We start from the raw sequence: 19,087 nt of genomic DNA, 5'->3' as shown, positions 1-19,087 counted from the left end.
CACATTTTCTACAAAATCCCTCATAGTATCTCTATTTTCTGCTGGCCCTGGGGCTTGAACTCAAGGCCTGCTGCTGAGCCTCCTTCTGTTCAAGGCTTGCACTTTACCACCTGAGCCACAGTGTCACTTCCATTTTATTCTGAGTAGCAAATTGGAGATGAGAGTCGAGAGTCTCAGGGACTTTCCTGCCTGAACTGGCTTTGAATCATGATCTGCAGATTTCAGCCTCCAGAAAAGCTGGGATTACAGATGTGAGCCACCAGCACTTGACTTCCCTCATATTATCTTTATCACACACCAAGTTAAACAGCCCAGATCTCACTCACAGCTAACACAGTGTGAGTATGGTAAATGTTAAGGCCGAGATGCCTCTAGCATAGAAATCTCGGCTTTGTCGGGACCCTAGAATTGCTGGAGGACAGGCTGTGAGGTAGGCCATATGACGTTGCAAAAATGTGTTGAGTGGCATTCCCGTGGGAGCTGGAATGGAGATGCATGAGAGCAGGAGACAGCGGTCCTGAGGAGCCGGAGCTGCTGTGGGAACCGTGAAAATTATGGCCCACAAAGGCATCAAGTGGACAGTGGAGATCAATGTCAGACTTCAGAAACCATGCAATGCATGTCAGCATGGGCAGTGCAGGCTGACAGCATATACTTGGCACAGGACAGTGAAAAGGATACTGAGGCTCAGGCTCACTTTGCTCAACAATTCTGCCAACACACAATACCAAGAGTATGTAAAGAAAAAGAAAAAGAATACTTAAAAAAAAAAAAAAAAAAAAAAGGTCCGGCAGTAACAGAATGGGAGAGAGGGCAGAGGGTGGCACTGGGATGGTGAGATGAGACCGAAGTGGAGCAGAAGACGCTCTCCTAACAGACACATGCCTCCTTTGCAAAGGCCGAGAGTGTTTCAAAGGAGGCCCCCGGCCGTGGGTCTCACCGCCGACGGCAAGGCTGCGGCCTATCAAGTGCACCCTTTGAGTTTGCCTCGGCAAATACTTACAGGCTGGAATATCTTGAGTTTTTTCTTGCCACTGGGATTTGCAGCTTTCTCGATTCTACCTTTTATCCCCTGGTCCTCACTAGACTTCTGCTCCACTGTCCCTATACTTGTGCACTCTGTGCTGTCAGCGCCTTCAGGTCTACATCTGAGTTCCTGCTCCTCTGTGGCTTCTGAGTTTGTCTCATCCTGCACTTGCAGAATGGTGCAGTTTGGGCAGATGTAATCTTCCCCATTCCTTTCCAGGAGCCGCCCTCGGGCCTCGGAAATGCCCACGCAGTCACCATGGAACCACTCCTCACATCGGTCGCAGCAGATCATAAACCTGAAACGACACAATGATGCATCACAAACCGTTCATCCCTAGCCGACACCACTGTTTTTAACCTGATGAAATACAAATACACAGAAAAATGGAGAGAACAAAACTAGGAATACCCATATGCCCCTTTTTTAAGGCTTAATCACAATTCAGCTAAAGCTGCTTCATCCTTTGGCTAGAATATTTATAACACTGAACTAGAGAGCTGGGATGTATCTTGTTCAGTGGTAAAGCACCTGTCTGGTACATGCAAAGCCCCGGAGTCTTCCGTGTGTTGTCTCCACACAACCAAATGATGCCCACAGCACTCCCCCGCCCTCCCCAGCGAACAACCCTGGTGTGGAATCTAGTCACCACTCACGCCATGTCGGACACCGACTCGGTGGTTACCTGTGGCTGATGCGAGGCACTCTGTACCCACTTTTGTTTCCTTTTTCAATAAGCTGCTCATCGAGCCCAGCTTTGAAGCACTCTGGCATCAAAGCACATGGAAAGTGCCCTCACTACTGTCCCGCCCGTGGCTCACGCTAAAAGCAGCAGCGCCTCTCCTCCCTCCACCCACCCACCCACCTGTTGTTGTGAGGCTGGCGGCAGATGCAATACAGAGCATTGGGGTCATAAACTTCACACTCGGGCTTGGGTTTTCCTGTGTCCCCAGGGCCTTCATCTTCCGTTCCTTGAGTTTCTGTTCCCTCAGACAGATTTTCTCTGTCACTTTCGGAAGCCTGGGCCCCGGCCCCCTGGCCAGCCTCAGGCTCCCGTTTGCAGGGTGTGGCGTCCTCACCGGCGCTGCCCGCCTCCGTGTCCACAGTGTCACCGGGGCGCTCCTTCCACGGGCGATTCTGAGTACCTTTCGGGGGCCTCTCTGCGGACCCCTCTTCTCGCTTTCTTCGAAGGCGACTCTGGAGCTCCTTCAGAGTAAGGCCGTCACTGTCACTGTCAGAGGTGTCTTCCTCATCATCACCCCCTCTGACCTTTTCAGAGACAGAGCCTTCCTTCACCCCCGAGGAGCTGGGCACAGAGCCACTTCTGATTTCAGAGCTACTCTCAACGCTCCCTTCGGAGGCAGTCTCCCCATCTGTGACGGGGCAGGACGCAGGCTCCCCGGAGTCCTCGAGGGAGACAGGTACGCTTTTCCTTCCGCGTCTGCGCACTGTGGTAAGGAACTCTTCCACCCGCTCCGTGCGCTTCGGCTGCCGCCCGCTGCGGCGCAGGGAGAGGCTGTGCTGCTGGGGCTGGGGCTCGGCAGGGTCCGCCTCGGCATCTCCTGCACCCTCACGCTTAGCGATTGTGGTTCTCCGAAACCCCCATGTTTTCCTGAACTCTTTGCTTGTGGGCTTGATCGCCTTAGGTGCTTCTTCACTGCTTGGGTCCCCTTTGTCATCCATACCTAATAATAAAGGACAATCACATCACAACAAACCACCAAGCCATCAAAATACACAGCCTTGAATCAAACACCAAGGGGCATCTATGGAGTGCAACTTAGAAACAACAGTGAAATGAGACATTTTTCTACTTTCAAAGTGGTGTTGTACATAAACTCTAGTAGTACACAGCAAATACTCCATTTAAAATCCAGCCAACAACTCCAACATGTAATATCACCATCTAACTACTTAGAACACTTATCTTTACAAAAAGGGCAGAAAATTTATGGAGCAGGGCTGGGAAGGTGTCTCAGTGGTAGAGCGCTTGCCTTGCATGCCTGAGGCCCTGGGTTCGATTCCTCAGCACCACATAAGCAAAAAGAAAAAAGCCGGAAGTGGCGCTGTGGCTCAAGTGGTAGAGCGCTAGCCTTGAGCTGAAGAGCTGAGGGACAGCGCCCAGGCCCAGAGTTCAGACTCCTCCCCCCCCAAAAAAAAAAAAAAAATTTTTTTTTCTTTTTTTTTTTTTGGTCCGGTCCTGGGGCCTGTACTCTGGGCCTGAGCGCTGTCCCTCAGCTCTTTAGCTCAAGGCTAGCACTCTACCACTTGAGCCACAGAGCCACTTCCGGCTTTTTTATTTTTGCTTATGTGGGGCTGAGGAATTGAACCCAGGGCCTCGAGCATGCAAGGCAAGTGCTCTACCACTGAGCCACCTTCCCAGCCCCCAAAAAAAAAATTTTATGGAGCAGTTCAAGGACATGACCAATGAAGTCGACAGACGCTTAAGTGGTGCTGATGTCTACACCAGTCCTGCAGTGCTTTGCATGGAGCTGGCTGCCCAGGAGCAAGAGAGCACTGGATGCTGTGCCTCTCTGGGTGCTGCCCATGAGAGGGCTGGCCAAGTCAGTCCTGGCTTTTGCTCCTGCCCACTGCCCATCCCCCCCCCCCCCAGCCTGATCTAAGGACAGTCTTGGGCCTTGCATATTAGCCATGCTCCAACTGAGTACAGAATAACCCTTGCGACTCAAAGTGCAGGAAAGACTGCCCAGATCCCAGATGTGAGGCAGGGCTTAGACCTCACTTGCTCTACTGAGTGCACGACTCAGGTGACAGTTTCAGGGTCTACTTCTGTTTTCTTTCACTTTCTTTTTAAAGATTAAAGGATATATATAAGCCTTTTATTTCTAAAACAACAAAACTGGAAAAAACTGGTACTACCTTGAGGCTTCTTTTCCTAGCTGTTCCAGGTTTTTAGTCACATCTAAAAGCTAATGATGGTCAGTTTTACACCATGCTCCATCCAAGAGAAAGGACTGGTATGAAAGGAAAACCCTAAAAAAACGTAAAATATAGAAATTTAAGATTACTAGCATGTAACGTCTTCCCCTGGATGGTCTATCTGGTCCTTCCTACAGCTGTCACTTGGCTGTGGCAATTGCCTGCCAGTCATCTCCATCAGTCTGTAAACCTTAAGCTGCACACTCCAGGTTACCCAGACTAGGCTGAGAGAGAGAGTATATCACCTCTTTGGTTACTTGAGGGGATCTCAGTTGTTGAAGGACCCAGCTCAACGAACAGCAATGCAAGTCATAGGGCAAACCCCTCCAACTACCTGGGCACTGAGGACCTGCCAAGGGGGTGAATAGATGGGGCTCAGCTTGGTGACAATGAACTGCTTTTACTCAGGGGAAGTACTGGCCTCCAAAAGACAAGACAAGGTGGAATTTGTTTCTTAATCAATATATATGGCAAAGTAGTTACCAAACCACATTAGTTACAATTTCTTATTACTGCTAGAATTTTTTTGGGGGGTGGTAAAAATGGGTCTGCCGTTTAGGTAAACCACCAAATTTACAACAAAAAAAAAAAAAAATTTTTTTTTTCTTTTGGGTCCAGTCATGGGGCCTGAACTCTGGGCCTGGGCGCTGTCCCTCAGCTCTTCAGCTCAAGGTTAGCGCTCTACCCCTTGAGACACAGCACCACTTCCGGCTTTTTTCTTTTTGCTAATGTGGTGCTGAGGAATCAAACCCAGGGCCTGATGCATGCAAGGCAAGCGCTCTACCACTGAGCCACCTTCCCAGCCCCACAAAAAAATTTTTTTAACTAAGGTCAGGTTCTACCACTGAGCCACATTCCTCAACCACACTCTCCATTTCTACTCAAGATAGTTTAAAAAGCAGCCCAGCCCAGACCACCTTTCACCATACACTGAATAAGATAACTGCAAAGATAAAGAAACATCATCAATTCTTAACGATAATCAGAAACTTTAAAAACTGGATTAGAGATTAGAATATGTCAAATAAATATAAATGCGACTTCACATTTATTATAACTAGTGCCATTTAAAAGGAAATATAGGGGCTTCTGGGAAGTTAGCTCAGTGGTAGAGCACTTGCCTTGAATGCCTGAGGCCCTGGGTTCAATTCCTCAGCACCACATAAGCAAAAAGAAAAAAGCCGGAAGTGGTACTGGGCTCAAGTGGTAGAGCGCTAGCCTTGAGCTGAAGAGCTGAGGGACAGCGCCCAGGCCCAGAGTTCAGGCCCCACGACCGGACTCCCCCCCAAAAAATAAAAAAAAAAAAAGGGAATATAAATGTTATTTTCTTGCCACTGTTGTAATAATACTGATACTTTACCTGGAAAGTCTGGGTGCTGCTGGAAGCTGGGCCCAGGCCCGGCAGATGACCAGGCCTTGTCACACTGCTGCCAGTCACTGCTCTTGAGAAGGTTCAAGCTCCTACAAGCGAGACTCTTGAGATACTGATGGGGAATGAGCACCTGGAGGAAAATGAAACACACGTTATACACTTAAAGTAACTATAAACCACACAACAATAATTTTTTTAAAAGCCAATTTTTCCAAGTAACATTCTGAATGACCTATAAAGGCATCAGGAAAAAAAATCCTGACCCTTTGTTAAGCAGTACTGATAGACTCTGGCAGAAGAACTAGGATGGCCCAGTGAGGCCCAGCCATGAGTTTTAGATTAGTCCAGGAAAGGCAGGCAGAGGCATCACAGAGGGCTCTGGGATGATGAGCTGACCTAGCTCAAGAGAAATCCAACAGGGCAGTGAAACACAAACAAAAAGCTTTGCACACAAAATTACTGTATGTATATAATCACATATTACATGTAATTACTTTGTCTTATTATTAACTATACAATCATTTTAATTTAAAAGCTAAGAACGTTTGAAGACTTTTACATTTACTAAACATCAATGTAGCATGGTTAGTTTATGTGCATTAACAAAATGTAAAGTTTAGAAAAACACCTTTTCCTTCTTTCCTCTTTCAAATAATCTGAGTATCAACACTGGAGATGCGTTTGCTTGTAGGCAGTTTCTACACTACCTCTTCACCACACTGACCCAAAAGCCCCTCTCTCTTACCTCCGCCTCCACTGCTCCAACTGCCTTCCAGCTAACTGTGGTCTCCCCAGCAACCCAAGACAAAGGACAAACACTTGCTCTTCTTTAAAGGGACAGCGGCCATTCAGACTGCCTATCTACTCTCATTAGGCAGGTGGTGTGGTGGCAGGTACTGGCCTTAAGTCACATGATCTCCATAGCCTCCAAGAGACCTTCTTTGAGGGCTCAGATTACTCAAACTGGGCATTGATGGCTCATACTTACAGTCCTAGCTACTCAGGACACTAAGGTCTAAGGATCCAGGTCTGAAGCCAGTCTGAAGGACAAATCTATTTTCTCCAACGAATGAGCAAAAAGCCAGAGATGGAGGTGTGACTCAAGTGGTACAGTAACAAGCTTGAATGAAAAAAGCGGGCACTGAGTTCAAGCCCCAGTAGTAGGGAAAAAAACAACAACAAAACTCAAAAGACACTGGAGGGCTGGGAAGGTGGCTCAGTAGTAGAGTACTTGCCTAGTATACATGAAGTCCTGGATTCGATTCCTCAGAACCACATACACAGAAAAAGCTGGATGTGATACAGTGGCTCAATGGTAGAGTGCTAGCCTTGAGCAAAAACAGCTCAGGGACAGTGCCCAGGCCCTGAGTTCAAGCCTCAGGACTGGCAAAAAAATAAAAAACTGGAAATAAAATTGTATTTTTTACAACACTAAGCATTTATAAAGGGAAAGGAATTAAAATGTTCTTAGAATAAAATCATAAAAAAAGCAATTTATATGTGAATTTGAAACGTTTCTGGATTTCAGTTCTGAATATAATTAAGAAGGAAAAATGCAGTTATTTCTATCAATTAGAATGATAAAGTGCATTCAGAACAGATCATTTTATATTGCAAATGTTTTTCATGATTTTATCAACAAATACAATTTTTTTTGTATGAGATTAAAAACATATCAAAGCTAAAGTGGGAAGAAATAAAATATATGCATAAAATTGTTAAAGTTTCTTTTACGATTCAGTACTACATAGCACAGACTATATAGCACAATTGCAATGGAGAAATGCAACCACATCATATTCATATTTTCTTCCCAGAAAGGAAAAGTGCAAATGGTTATCACTGAGTATACAGAATCTAAATGTTTCTACATTTTAAATTTTTTTTGGGGGGGTCAGTCGTGGGGCCTGAACTCTGGGCCTGGCGGCTGTCTCTCAGCTACTCAGCTCAAGGTTAGTGCTCTACCACTTGAGCCACAGCGCCACTTCCGGCTTATGTGGTGCTGAGGAATGGAACCCAGGGCCTCTGGCATGCAAGGCATGCCCTCTACCACTTAACCACCTTCCCAGCCCCTCTATTTTTTTTTTTTTTTGGTGGTACTGGTTTGAACTCAGAGCCTTTATACTTGTTAGGCTGGTATTCTACCACTTGAGCCCACACCACCAGCTTTACTTCTTGCTAGTTACTGAGATTATGGAGATAAGAATCTAGAAAATTTTTTGCCTTGGCTGTCCCCTAGCTGTGACCCTACAAATTTCAGCCTCCTAAGTTAGTTAAAATTCTAGATTGAGCGGAGCACCTGAAATCCCAGCCCTCCAGGAGCTAAGATATGAGGATCTCTTTCAAAGCCAGCCCAGGCAGGAAAGGCCGTGAAGCACTTATCTCCAGTAAACCACAGAAACCCTGAAGTGGCACTGTGGCTGAAGAGCTGAGGGACAGCACTCGGCACTAGAGTTCAAGCCCCGTGACCGACAAATAAAATAAATAAAAATAACAATCTAGGTTTCAGGTATCAGTATCTGTTTCACTTTTTTTTAGCACTTTTTTCTTTTCCTTTTGTTTATCTGTCTTTGGGAGGGCACAGAAATGGTATGACAAAGGGTGAACAAATGCAGTAGTGATACTTACTAGATACAATGTTGAAAATGAACTAACTATACAACCTGTAGGTGGGGGTGGGAGAGAAAAACTGAGAGTATGAGGGAAGGCTGATATTGTTAAAAAAAGAAATGTACTCTGACATGTAACCATAACTCCTCTGTTCATCACCTTACAATAACGAATACAAAAATTATACATTTTTCAAAAATTGCAAAAAGAACTTCAAATTACTTAATTCCCATTCCTACTAAATGCAACTAGGGGTAATGCAATGAAGTCTTAGTGGTTAAAAAAAAAAAAAAAGCAATTCAAGTATTTTGGGTCTTAGTGCCTATTCCTACTCTTTAAAGAAGGAAGACCCCAGCTGAGCACTGTGGCTTGCACCTGTAACCCTACTGGCTAGCGTTGGGGAGAGGGTGGTTCAAGCCGGCCTCTGGGCAAAGAAAGTATGAGACTGAATCTCAACAGAAAAAGGCAAGTGTGGTAGCATGCACTTGCATCCCAGTTACTATAAGAAGCAGGCTGGCAAGGCAAAAGCCAGACCTTATGTCACCAATAACCAGGAGAGAGAGCTGGAAGTATGGCTTAAGCAAATGAGTGCCTGCCAGGCAAGCTCAAAATCCAGAGTTCAAACCTCAGTACTGAAAAAGAAGTAACATGCATACATATGTGCACACACACAACACATATATACACGTACACATATACATGCACAAACGCATTATATACACATACACGGGTATAACGAACTTTCATTTACATGGAGTGCATCTATAGGTACTACCAAAAATTTAAATATTAACTGTTTTGTTAAGTCCATTACACATTAACATTTTATTAATGAGAAAAGGAATGTTATTTCCAGAATCACACAATGGTGCTGTTTCATAATTTTGCAAATCTCTGGTTTAATAAAAGATAGCAGGGAGCCAGGTGCCAGTGGCTCACGCTGTAATCCTAGCTACTCAAGAGGCTGAGATCTGGGGTTCAAAGCCAGGAAAGTCTATGAAACTATCTCCACTAAATTATCAAACAAATCCTGAGGTGGAGCTGTGGCTCAAGTGGTAGAACACTAGCCTTGAGCAAAAGCAGCTCAGTCAGTGCCCAGACCCTGAGTTCAAGCCTCAGGACAGCACCAAAACAAACAAACATGACAACCAGAGCTGGGATATGACAAGTAGTAGAGTGCAAGCACAAGGACCAGTGTTCAAATCCCAGTACTGCCCAAATAAAACACAGCAGACTCCCTACATTCTATTTACTGATACATATATATGGATAAAATATATGAAGCCTTGCTTTACAAGTCTGCCATTAGAAAAGAGAGGAGTATTTTAACAATCTCTTCACCCAATTGTGGGTATTCTTTGGTATTAACAAGTACCGGCTGGGTTCTGAAACCACATCAATGATTTTTTCATGTTCTTAGGTGAAAATCTGTCAAAACTTTAGCATCTTTCACCCACATGATGCCAATGGGTCATTTAGAAAGAGCAGCTTACTGAATTAAGCAGACCATATAAAAAGAAAGCAAATTTGTGAATGTGCACAGATCGCCCGAGAACTGCTTAAATTACAGGGAAGCCATCAAGTTCACAATGGCAGACATAAGTTTCCCAAAACTCAAATTTTGGCTCAAAAGCACAATTCTATTATTATTATTTTTTGGTCGGTCGTGGGGCTTGAACTCTGGGCTTGGGCACTGTCCCTGCGCTCTTCAGCTCAAGGTGAGCGCTCTACTACTTGGGCCTCAGTGCCACTTCCGGTTTTTTAGTGGTTTAGTGGAGAAGAGTCTCACGGACTTTCCTGCCCGGTTGGCTTTGAACCGCGATCCTCAGATCTCAGCCTCCTGAGTAGCTAGGATGACAGGCGGGAGCCACCGGTGCCCGGCTCAAAAGCACAAATTTTATCGATGGCAAGAAGTAATTAGTTTTCTTGTGGCTCATTCATTTGGAGAAGCTGCCTGAGAACTGCTCCATGTGTCTTCACTTATGTCCCCATTGCTGGGGTGGGTGTACCATTCCTTTCAGAGAAGCCAAAGGAAGGCACATGTGAGGGTCAAATCAGCACTGCAGTGGTTCACCAAGGCATTCTTAGGAGCCTCAGCGGGAGCACAGGGTCCTGGTGCTCACTCAGGGAGGCTTACCACTTGGACTATTACTGCAGCAAGTTCCCCTGAGAACACAACAGAGAGCTCTGGATATACATTGTTATTTCTACTGGGTATGTGCCTGGGCAGAGACTTCAATGAAGTGCTCTGCAACCATCCCTAATTGCCTTCAGATCCCCCAACTCAGCAAAACATTACCCGCCACAGTGGATTAACTAAAGAAGTAAAACACAACCTCCAAAATGGTAAATATTACTTAAACTCCTATTAATTACTAATTATTACAGAAAACATTAATACAGTATTAAAATATTTTAAATTTGGGTGTCAGTGGCATACACCTGTAATCTTAGCTTACTCAGAAGGATGAGATGGGAGGATTATAGTTCAAGGCCAGCCCAGCAGGAAATCCACGAGGCTCATATCTCCAATTAAGCACTAAAAATCCATAGTGCTAGTCTTAAGCAAAAATGCTCAGGGACAGTGTCGAGGCTCAAGTCCCACAACCAGAGTGCACATACAATATATTTTATTTAAACATTAGAGGTGCATGGCTTTACATACACACACACAATTAAACATAATATCACACACATAATTAAACATAATAATTACAAGAACACGTTAATACTCTAATTCTGTAGAGGTAAATAATGTAAACTAGATTTAACACAACCTCCAGGGATCAATCTCTGAGGCACCTTGAAATGTAGTAATTACAGTAAAGTCCTTGTATTCAGCCAGACAACCCAGGAAAACAACAAAGACTGCAGACCAAAAAGTTAACTGACTATTTGGCCCACCTGGGGGCAAAACATCAAGTCCTTTGAACTTCAGTTACCCACCAAACAGTATTTAAAACAATTTTAAACTTGGAGGCAATTCTGCATTTTGACTTCTGACTCATTAAGGGTCTTTTGTCTAGATGACATTTTGTTATGTAGATGAGGGAACACAGAAGATACTAAAGTTCTTTGTGAAAAGTAAAAGATTACCCAAGAAAAAAATTTAATTGCTTTGTAAACATTACAAGTAGCAAATCAGAATATGCCTAGAAAATTCAAACAATATCTGGAAAGTGGAAAGCTTCCCTTCCTGCCCTCGGAAATAGCTACTTGCAATCACCTCTGAACCACAGGCTGCTGTGCTCAGTATTCCTGGCATGGAACCCCAAGGTACACAGTAGCAAAAACCATGCTCATCCATCACACACATTGTTTGGGCCACCAGGACCTACACAGAATCTGACTCAACAGTACAAACTACATATACATCCTTTAGTATCCATGCTGTCAAAAAGGGCCCTCGTTTCCAGGAATAGCTGTGAACACAGAAGACACAGTCTGTGGTTCCAGTAGTTACAGATATTCTGATCCCTCCTCTGACCTACCTGCCATGGCATGACTCGATATCCACTTTTGTCCGTCTCTGTGCTCCAAGTGTACTAGACTGGTTGGGGGTTTAACTCAATGGCCCTATCCATCTCTGTCCTTTTTCCTTTTCCCTACTGCAATAGAAGTGCTGCTAGACCCAGTGAGAGGGTATGTATGTTTATCTTCATAAACAAAATCTACTTTCCCAGATGTTGAGGATCAATTACTTTTCAACTCTTCTCAACAATATTTTTAATTGCTATTGAGAGTAACTATCAAAAGGTGGTTTGATGAAAGCTATCACACAACACTAATAAAGCATTATGTGTCCTTTTCACTGTGATTCTCAGAGTTATACTGAGTTTTCAAAAGCTAAATGACAGTGACAGTATTACTTCAACTAGAGATAGATATACAGATGTAAGAAACCAGCTGTGGTCAGTTAAGATTTGCAGAACAACACTAAAGGTCAGCTTCCTTTTTAAATTGCTCTGGACTTGGAAAAAAATCTATATGGACATATTAGGTTGAAACCCCTTTATTTGAAACAATAAAAAAAGAGGAAAAGGAAAAAAATAAGTTATTGGGGTCGTGGGGGGGGGGGAGGTAGGAGTACTAAGTTCTGCTACAGTGGCTGGTGTGGAGGGAACAGAGCACAGAGATCCCAGGTGTGACTGGAAGGGCTGATGCTGGATCTACTCTTTCACCCAGTCAGGGTTCCAAGGACAGTGGTTAGCAATGCTGCAGTACTTAATCTCCTCCCTCCCAGCCCTTTCTTATGGCGTTTCCAGTGATTACTCAGAGAAGCCTGCTACCTAAATTTAGAATAAGCCTTCTCTTAGAAGCATTTACTCTAGGAGGCAGAGCTGTAGTTATGAGGTTATCAGGATCTCTGGCCACAGCCTAAAGTCTAGGGTATGCGAGTGCATACCTGTATGTGTATTCTGGAACTCAGGATCTGGGCACTGTCCCTAAGCACCTTTGTTCAAGGCTAGTGTTCTCAACCAGTTGTGGAACTTGAACTCTGGGCCTGGGCCTGATCCCTCAGCTATTCAAGGTGAACACTCTATCTCTTGAGCCACAGTGCCACTTCCGTTTTCTGAGTGGTTTATTGGAGATAAGAGTCTCATGTTCTTTTCCTGCCTGGTCTGGCTTTGAACCTCGATCCTCAGATCTCAGCCTCCTGAGTAGCTATGATTTCAGGCATGAGCCACAGTTCCACTTGCAGCTGTCTGCTGGTTAATTGGAGATCGTTTCTCTAGCTTTCTTGCCTGGGCAGGCTTCAAACTGTGATCCACAGAACCATGAGCTCACCCATGAAGGTCAGCCTAAGGGGTCTTGGAAAATCAAGCCAGGAAACAACTTTGCATTTCTTTTTTTTTTTCTTTTCTCTGCCTGGATTCTTTTTTTTTTTTGATTTAATTTTATTTTATTTGTGAACATACTGTACAGAGGGGTTACAATTACATGGGCAGGATAATGCGTACATTTCTTACCAAGCATTGCACCCTCCTCCTTTGGTTTCAACTTTGCATTTCATCTGGAATGATCTTTCCCTTCCCTGAGACTGGTCAAGGTCAATGTCTACTTTTACTGATTGATAGGTATGGGAGCAGTGAGAACATCCAATGTTTTCAACAAGGAGTGCTGGTGCCAGTAACAGGATTTCTTGTACCAACTTTTGTAAATCTATGCATAGCTGAGTTCCAGTCAAGGCTTCTGAGGAAGTGAAGACGTAACTTTCCAGTAACTTACTCATCAGTGGTACATGGGGACAGACAAGTGGCACAAGTGACAAGACAGGATATGTCACTACTAAAGACATGTTAAAAGAGAAAAACACTATTGTTTTCAAGTTACAATCTAACAACTCCAGAGTTCCTGTCTACCAGTTCATCTCCGCTGGGGTGAGGGCCTGAGGGCTTCTGGCAGACAGCTCTCTAGGCACAGATCAGATTCCTTATTCCAGATCCTACTCCCAGCAGCAGACCTCCCCTACGATTCCTTTTCAACCCTAGCCATTTAGGCTAGGCAGGGCAGGGCAAGTCCGTGGGCAGGCAAGTATGAGAGGATAGGCGTTAAAGTGTTTAATCCTGGCTACAACCAGTCTTTTAGTGAATTAGGCGGCATATGCAAAGTACAAATTACCATTGGTGAAATAGGCTGGGACAATGCCAGTGTGTTTCCTAAAAGGTTTTCCAAAGCACGATTTGGTCAAGTGCCAAATCAGCACCAAACTTAGCAAATATGCAACAAGTCAATATCACTCATCAAAGTGACAGGATCTGTTGGCAGAGTTTGGAGAATCGGGCCCTCTAAAGTGAGTCCCTCTCCTCTCTGGGGCTTCAATTCAGGGTCTGGATGCTGTCCCTGAGCTTGTTTTGCCGAAGGCTAGCAGCACTTCTAACACTTGAGCCATAATTCCATTTCCAGCTTTTTGGAGGCTAATCAGAGGTTAAGAGTCTTACAGGTTTTCCTGCCTGGACTGGTTTTGAACCACAATCCTCATATCTCAACCTTCAAATTAGCTAGGATTGAAGATATGCACCTGGCTAAAATGACTTTCTTTTAACATGTATTTACCACCATTTGCTTAAATGCTAGGTATAGGGGATAGAGTGTCAACCCTGTCTTAGGGAGATGTAGGACTGCTTCCCTTTTACTTAAGATTAATTTATGAGGGTGTACACACCAGGCCCCCCCCCCAAAGGTGACAAAATGAACACTAATGTTTGTCATGAGATGACTAGTTTGAAAAATCAAGAAACACCCACAGGATGAAGTTATTTAGGACATAAAGGATGATGGCTGGGTGACAGTGGCTCAGGCTCCAGGCTACTCAAGAGCCTGAGATCTGAGGATGGCGGTTCAAAGCCAGCCTGGGCAGGAAAGTCCATGAGACTCTATCTCCAGTTAACCACCAGAAAACTGGAAATCCCACTGTGGCTCAAATGGTAGAGTGCTAGCCTTGAGCTGAAGAGCTGAGGGACAGAACCCAGGCCCAGAGTTCAAGTGCCATCACTGACAAAAAAAAAAGCCAGAAGTGGTGATGTGGCTCAAGTGGTAAGAGCACTAACCTTGAGTACAAAGAGGCTCAGGGACCGTGGCCCAGGCCCTCAAGCCCCAGGACCAGCAAAATATATAAATACATAAAAATAACAAAGGATGATGAATCCCAATATTTCCTGCCATGCATGGATTTCCCACCACAGGGTGAAAACAGTGGTGACAAGAAGCCTACAGGGAAACATCCCCCCAAATGCACACCTGTTATGAACACAGCAGGGCTCCCCTTCAAGTGTGTTTAACAGTTTTTATATGTTACTCAAACTTTATCTCTATTACCTTTGTAACCCAAGCATACCAATCATTTTATTGAAGGAAAAATTAATTCACCTTTCTTTCTTCTTTTTTTTTGTCAGTCATGGGTTTGAACTTGGAGCCTGGGCACTGCCCCAGAGCTCTTTTGCTCAAGGCCAGCAGTCTACCACTTTGAGCCACAATGCCACTTCCATAATCCATCTTTTTATAAAGATAAATACAATCATATGAAAAATCAAAACCCAGAACCTAAATCTGACACCTTAAAGGAGAGGTACAAAACGGTACAAATTACCATTGGTGAAATAAGCAGGGACAATGCCTATTTGTACTTCATCTACATACAGGTTAATCACAATAAATTGCACAAGTACAGCTACAAAATTCTTTTAAAAATGTACAACTAACTAACTACCCATCCAACTTTCCTTATTTCCCACAAAGTTGCCACCGCCCCCCCCCCCAAGCCTGAGGAACACGGCCTTCCTCACAGACAGACAAGTCTGTGTACTTACACAACATGAACTGAATTCAGACTGTGCTTTGACCTCTTTCCCAATGAGCAGGCCGCCTTGGCCGGTAAGCACAGACCCTCGTAGTCACGGAACACTAGCCATAAAGAGAGCATTAGTGCGTACTGTGAGGAGCCCCGCCATTCAGGTCCCAAGTTCGAAAGGGGCTTCCCTTGGGGGAAACGTCTAAGGACGTCAGCGTCCCCCAGGCTGGGAGCGGCGCCCAGAGCGCGGCCGGGGAGGCCCGCGGCGCCGCAATCGCCGCCCCCACGCACCGCAGGGCTGGTCCTGGGGCCGCTCCGCACGGGGGGCACCAGCGGGTCCTCCGGCTCGCCGACGACAAACGCCAATCCCACACGAGGCCGCCGGGCCGCCGCGTGGACGGGCCGCGCACAATGGCCCGGCTCCTGGCGGCCATTGTGACGCCCGCGGCCGCGCGGCGCAGGGGGGAGGCGGGGAGGGCACGGGGGACGGGGACGGGCGGGCGGGCGGCGGCCCGGCGCACTTCACCTGGCACTGGCGTCGTCTCCTCGGGACGCCCGGCCGGCCGCTCTCGGCGGCCCAACGCCCACGGCGTCCGCGGGCCGGAAGGGAGCCCCGGGCCGCCGGGGTCGGGCCGCCGCCGGTCCCACCCGAGGGCGCCAAGGCGCCCCGCACCACAGCCCGCGGTGCGGCGGGAGCCGGGGCCCGGCCGACCCCGGCCCGCGAGCGTGACGCCCGAGGCCGCGCCCGGCGGCCCGCGGCCGCCATCTTCCCGGCGGGAGCGGCTCCGCGCGGGCTCGGCTCCCGCCGCCGGGCTGGGCACCGGCTCCGCCCGCGTCCGAGGGCGGCCCGCTCGGCGCCCGCCTCCCCGCCGAGCCCGAGCACTCACCGTGGCCGCCGGGGCCCGCAGCCACTTCGACGCCGCCGCGGGGCCGGATCGGTGCGGCGCGCGACGGGCGGCGGCCACCGAGACGACGAGGCTAGAGCGGCGCCCGGGCGCCGAAGGAGGGCGGCGGGCGCAGGCGCGCGCGCGCGCGGGCGGGGCCGCTCTAGGCCGCCGCGTCTCGGGCCGAAGCCCCAGGGCGTGCCGAGCGGGCAGAGGCCGCCGCCTGGGGAACTTCCCGGGGCGGCCCCGGGCGTCCGACCCCTGGAGCCGGGGACCGCGCCACTCCCTCGGCGCCCGGGCCGCCGGGACAGGGGCCCGGACGTCACTCCCCGGGCGCGGGCTCGCGCCGCCGGCGACACGGCCCCCCGCCCCCGCCCCGGGCAGCCGGGGCCACGGCCCCCCGGAGGGGCCGCCGAGGCTTTCGGGGAACGGCTCCCAGGGCGGCACGCACTGCGGACTGCCTGGGCTGGGGAGGCTCGGCGGTAGAGCGCCTGCCTCGTATGCACGAGGCCCTGGGTTCGAGTCCTCAGCACCACAGAAGCAGAAAAGGCCGGCAGTGGCGCTGTGGGTCACGTGGCAGAGCGCCGGCCCGGAGCCGGGAGCCGGGAGCCGGGGAGCCGGGGGACAGCGCCCAGGCCGGAGTTCAGGCCCACGACCGACCAAACAACAACAAAACCAGACCGGCTCCCGCAGCTGCGGTCGGCCTTGGTGGGATCTGCGGGGGAGGCCCCGCTTCCTCCTCATCTGAGGGAGGTTTGGTCTGCAAACCCGGGGTAGGCAGGGAGTTTAGCGCCTGGAAGATGGGCAGGAGGAGGTGGACCTGGACCCCCTCAGTCCTCCACCTAGCCTCTTTGGCTGAGGCTCTTTAAATGAAGCAAGACCCAGAGCAAGTTTTTTCAGCAAGGTGAGTCTTTAGATTTTTAACTTGGGGGTGCAGTTTCAGACCGGGCCTTCAAAAGAAGCGCTGGCAGAATAGAAAGGGGAGACCAGGAACTACAAGCTCAAAGCCCAGGGAACGGGAAGGGAGCGGAAGCAGTATGGTCTCCCTCCCTCCCACCCTGTTTGGGCACTCCTCCCTGGTTATTTGCTGTCATTCCTCTCCATAGAGAAAAAGACGAAAATGTAGAGGTATTATTAAATTAAACTATTAGCCAAGGGATAACTCCTAAAAACCTATTTTAAAAGTAAAACCCCGCCAGGCACCCATGGCTCACACCTGTATTCTAGCTACTCAGGTGGCTGAGATCTGAAGATCAGTCAGCCGGGACAGAAAAGTCCATGAGAATCTTATCTCTAGTAAACCACTTAGAAAAAGACAGAAGTGGCACTGTAGCTCAAGTGGTAGTGCTAGCCTTGAGCACGAAGAGGCTCAGGGGCAGTGCCCAGGCCCTGAGTTCAAGCTCCCAGCCCCACCAAAAAAAAAAAAAAAAAAGAAAGTAAAACCCAGAAGACAAATTATCTGGACTTAAAATTCCTTTGGATACCATCCATTTAAAACATAAAGAGAAGGGAAAAACAATTATTTCCTAAGTCCTTCAATGCACCACCAAAACCTAGACACAGCTTGAAAGTGCTCCAGGGGCTGGCCGGCCAGCAGGGCAGAAGCTTACTAGATGGACACCCCACTCAGAGCCAGAGAAATTCCAAAGCACAGGGCTGGAGTTCCATAATCCACTCTTTTGCTGTGTGTGTCCTGGGGCTTGAACTCAGGTCCTGGGCACTGTCCCTGAGCTTTTTCTGCTCAAGGCTAACACTCTACCACTTTGAGCCATAGCTCTACTTCTGGTTTTCTTATTAATTGGAAATAAGAATCTCACAAGCCAGGAGCTGGTGGCTCACACCTGTAACCCTAGCTACTCAGGAGGCTGAGATCTGAGGATCACAGTTCAAAGCCAGCCCTGGCAGGAAAGTCTGTGAAACCCTTATCTCCAGTAAACCACCAGAAAACCACAAGTGGCTCTGTGGCTCAAGTGGTGAGTGCTCACCTTGAGCTGAAGAGCTGAGGGACAGCGCCCAGGCCCAGAGTTCAAGCCCATGACTGACCAAAAAAAAAAGTCTCACAGGCTATCTTGCCTTGACCCTCAGCTGTCAGCCTCCTGAGTAATTAGGATTACAGGCATGAACCACTGGCGCCTGGCTCCATAATCCTTTTTAAGATGGGTATAGTGGCGGTCACAGGCAGAGACGGGAGGATCTAAAATTCCAGGCTACACAGACTGTCTTAGAAAAAAATTAGAACTAAAAAAAGCCCATGCAGAACAGCCTGTGTGAACACTGTTCCGGGATTGGCCCCGCAAAATGCCCAATCCCAAATGAGAACACTAAGGCAGAAGCAGCCAGCAGTGGCCAAAAAGGGACTCACGCCGCCAGCTTTTGATGAACTCACTTGTGATCACAGACCTGGTGCACCAGGACTCCGGAGGAGGGAAAGAACAAATAGTAGGGAAGGCAGGAGGGGACATGGAAGAGGGGCACAGGCAGGGGAGGACTGGAATCCAAACACCAGACACCTCAGGCCTCTCAGGCCCTCTGCTTGGGCCTCCCAGTTTGGAGGGCCCCAGTAGAAACTGCTCACAACTTGGGGACAGCAATAGCAGGGCCAGTGCTCACAGGGCTTGCCATGCTCTTGTGGCTGACCCCTGCAGAAGCACACGCAGCCAGACTCTTACCAGAGCAGGGTATGTTCTTTCCTCTTTCCAGGGCCCAGCAGCTACGGACCTTGGTACTTAAGAGCCATGTTTTTAACACTTAAGGAATGAAACAGGAGCATGAGCAGATTAATTGCAAGACACCCCCAACCATTCATTAGGAACAGACTACAGATTCCCCAGAGCAGCCCAGTCCTCGTACCCAGAATCTCCAAATCTGAAGAGGTCCAAGTCTTCTATGTAAAGTGGTTTGACTTATCTACATAGAACCTATATGCAACATCTAGAGATAAGTTATCTGGATATTTACCCTTA

At 47.8% G+C, this 19,087-nt stretch overlaps 1 protein-coding gene across 12 annotated transcripts in view; it reads right to left on the bottom strand.

The window, feature by feature from the left end:
• The window catches only part of LOC138837777 (death-inducer obliterator 1-like), a 56,191-nt gene that overhangs the window by 29,509 nt on the left and 7,595 nt on the right, over positions 1-19,087 (bottom strand). For 2 of the 12 annotated variants that reach the window (XM_070036788.1, XM_070036787.1), the window contains exons 1-4: positions 15,383-15,522; positions 5,328-5,469; positions 1,893-2,712; positions 1,004-1,325 (exon numbers count right to left, since the gene is read on the bottom strand). In XM_070036788.1, the coding sequence (XP_069892889.1) occupies positions 1,004-1,325; positions 1,893-2,712; positions 5,328-5,469; positions 15,383-15,400 (1,302 nt within the window). In that variant the 5' untranslated portion in view covers positions 15,401-15,522. The other 10 variants (XM_070036777.1, XM_070036778.1, XM_070036780.1 and 7 more) reach the window with 10 other exon arrangements.

The sequence above is a fragment of the Dipodomys merriami genome, unplaced genomic scaffold (genome assembly GCF_024711535.1).
Source record: "Dipodomys merriami isolate MVZ:Mamm:240054 unplaced genomic scaffold, mDipMer1.0.p SCAF_275, whole genome shotgun sequence".
NCBI lineage: Eukaryota > Metazoa > Chordata > Mammalia > Rodentia > Heteromyidae > Dipodomys > Dipodomys merriami.
This window is presented reverse-complemented; position numbering and strand designations above follow the sequence as displayed.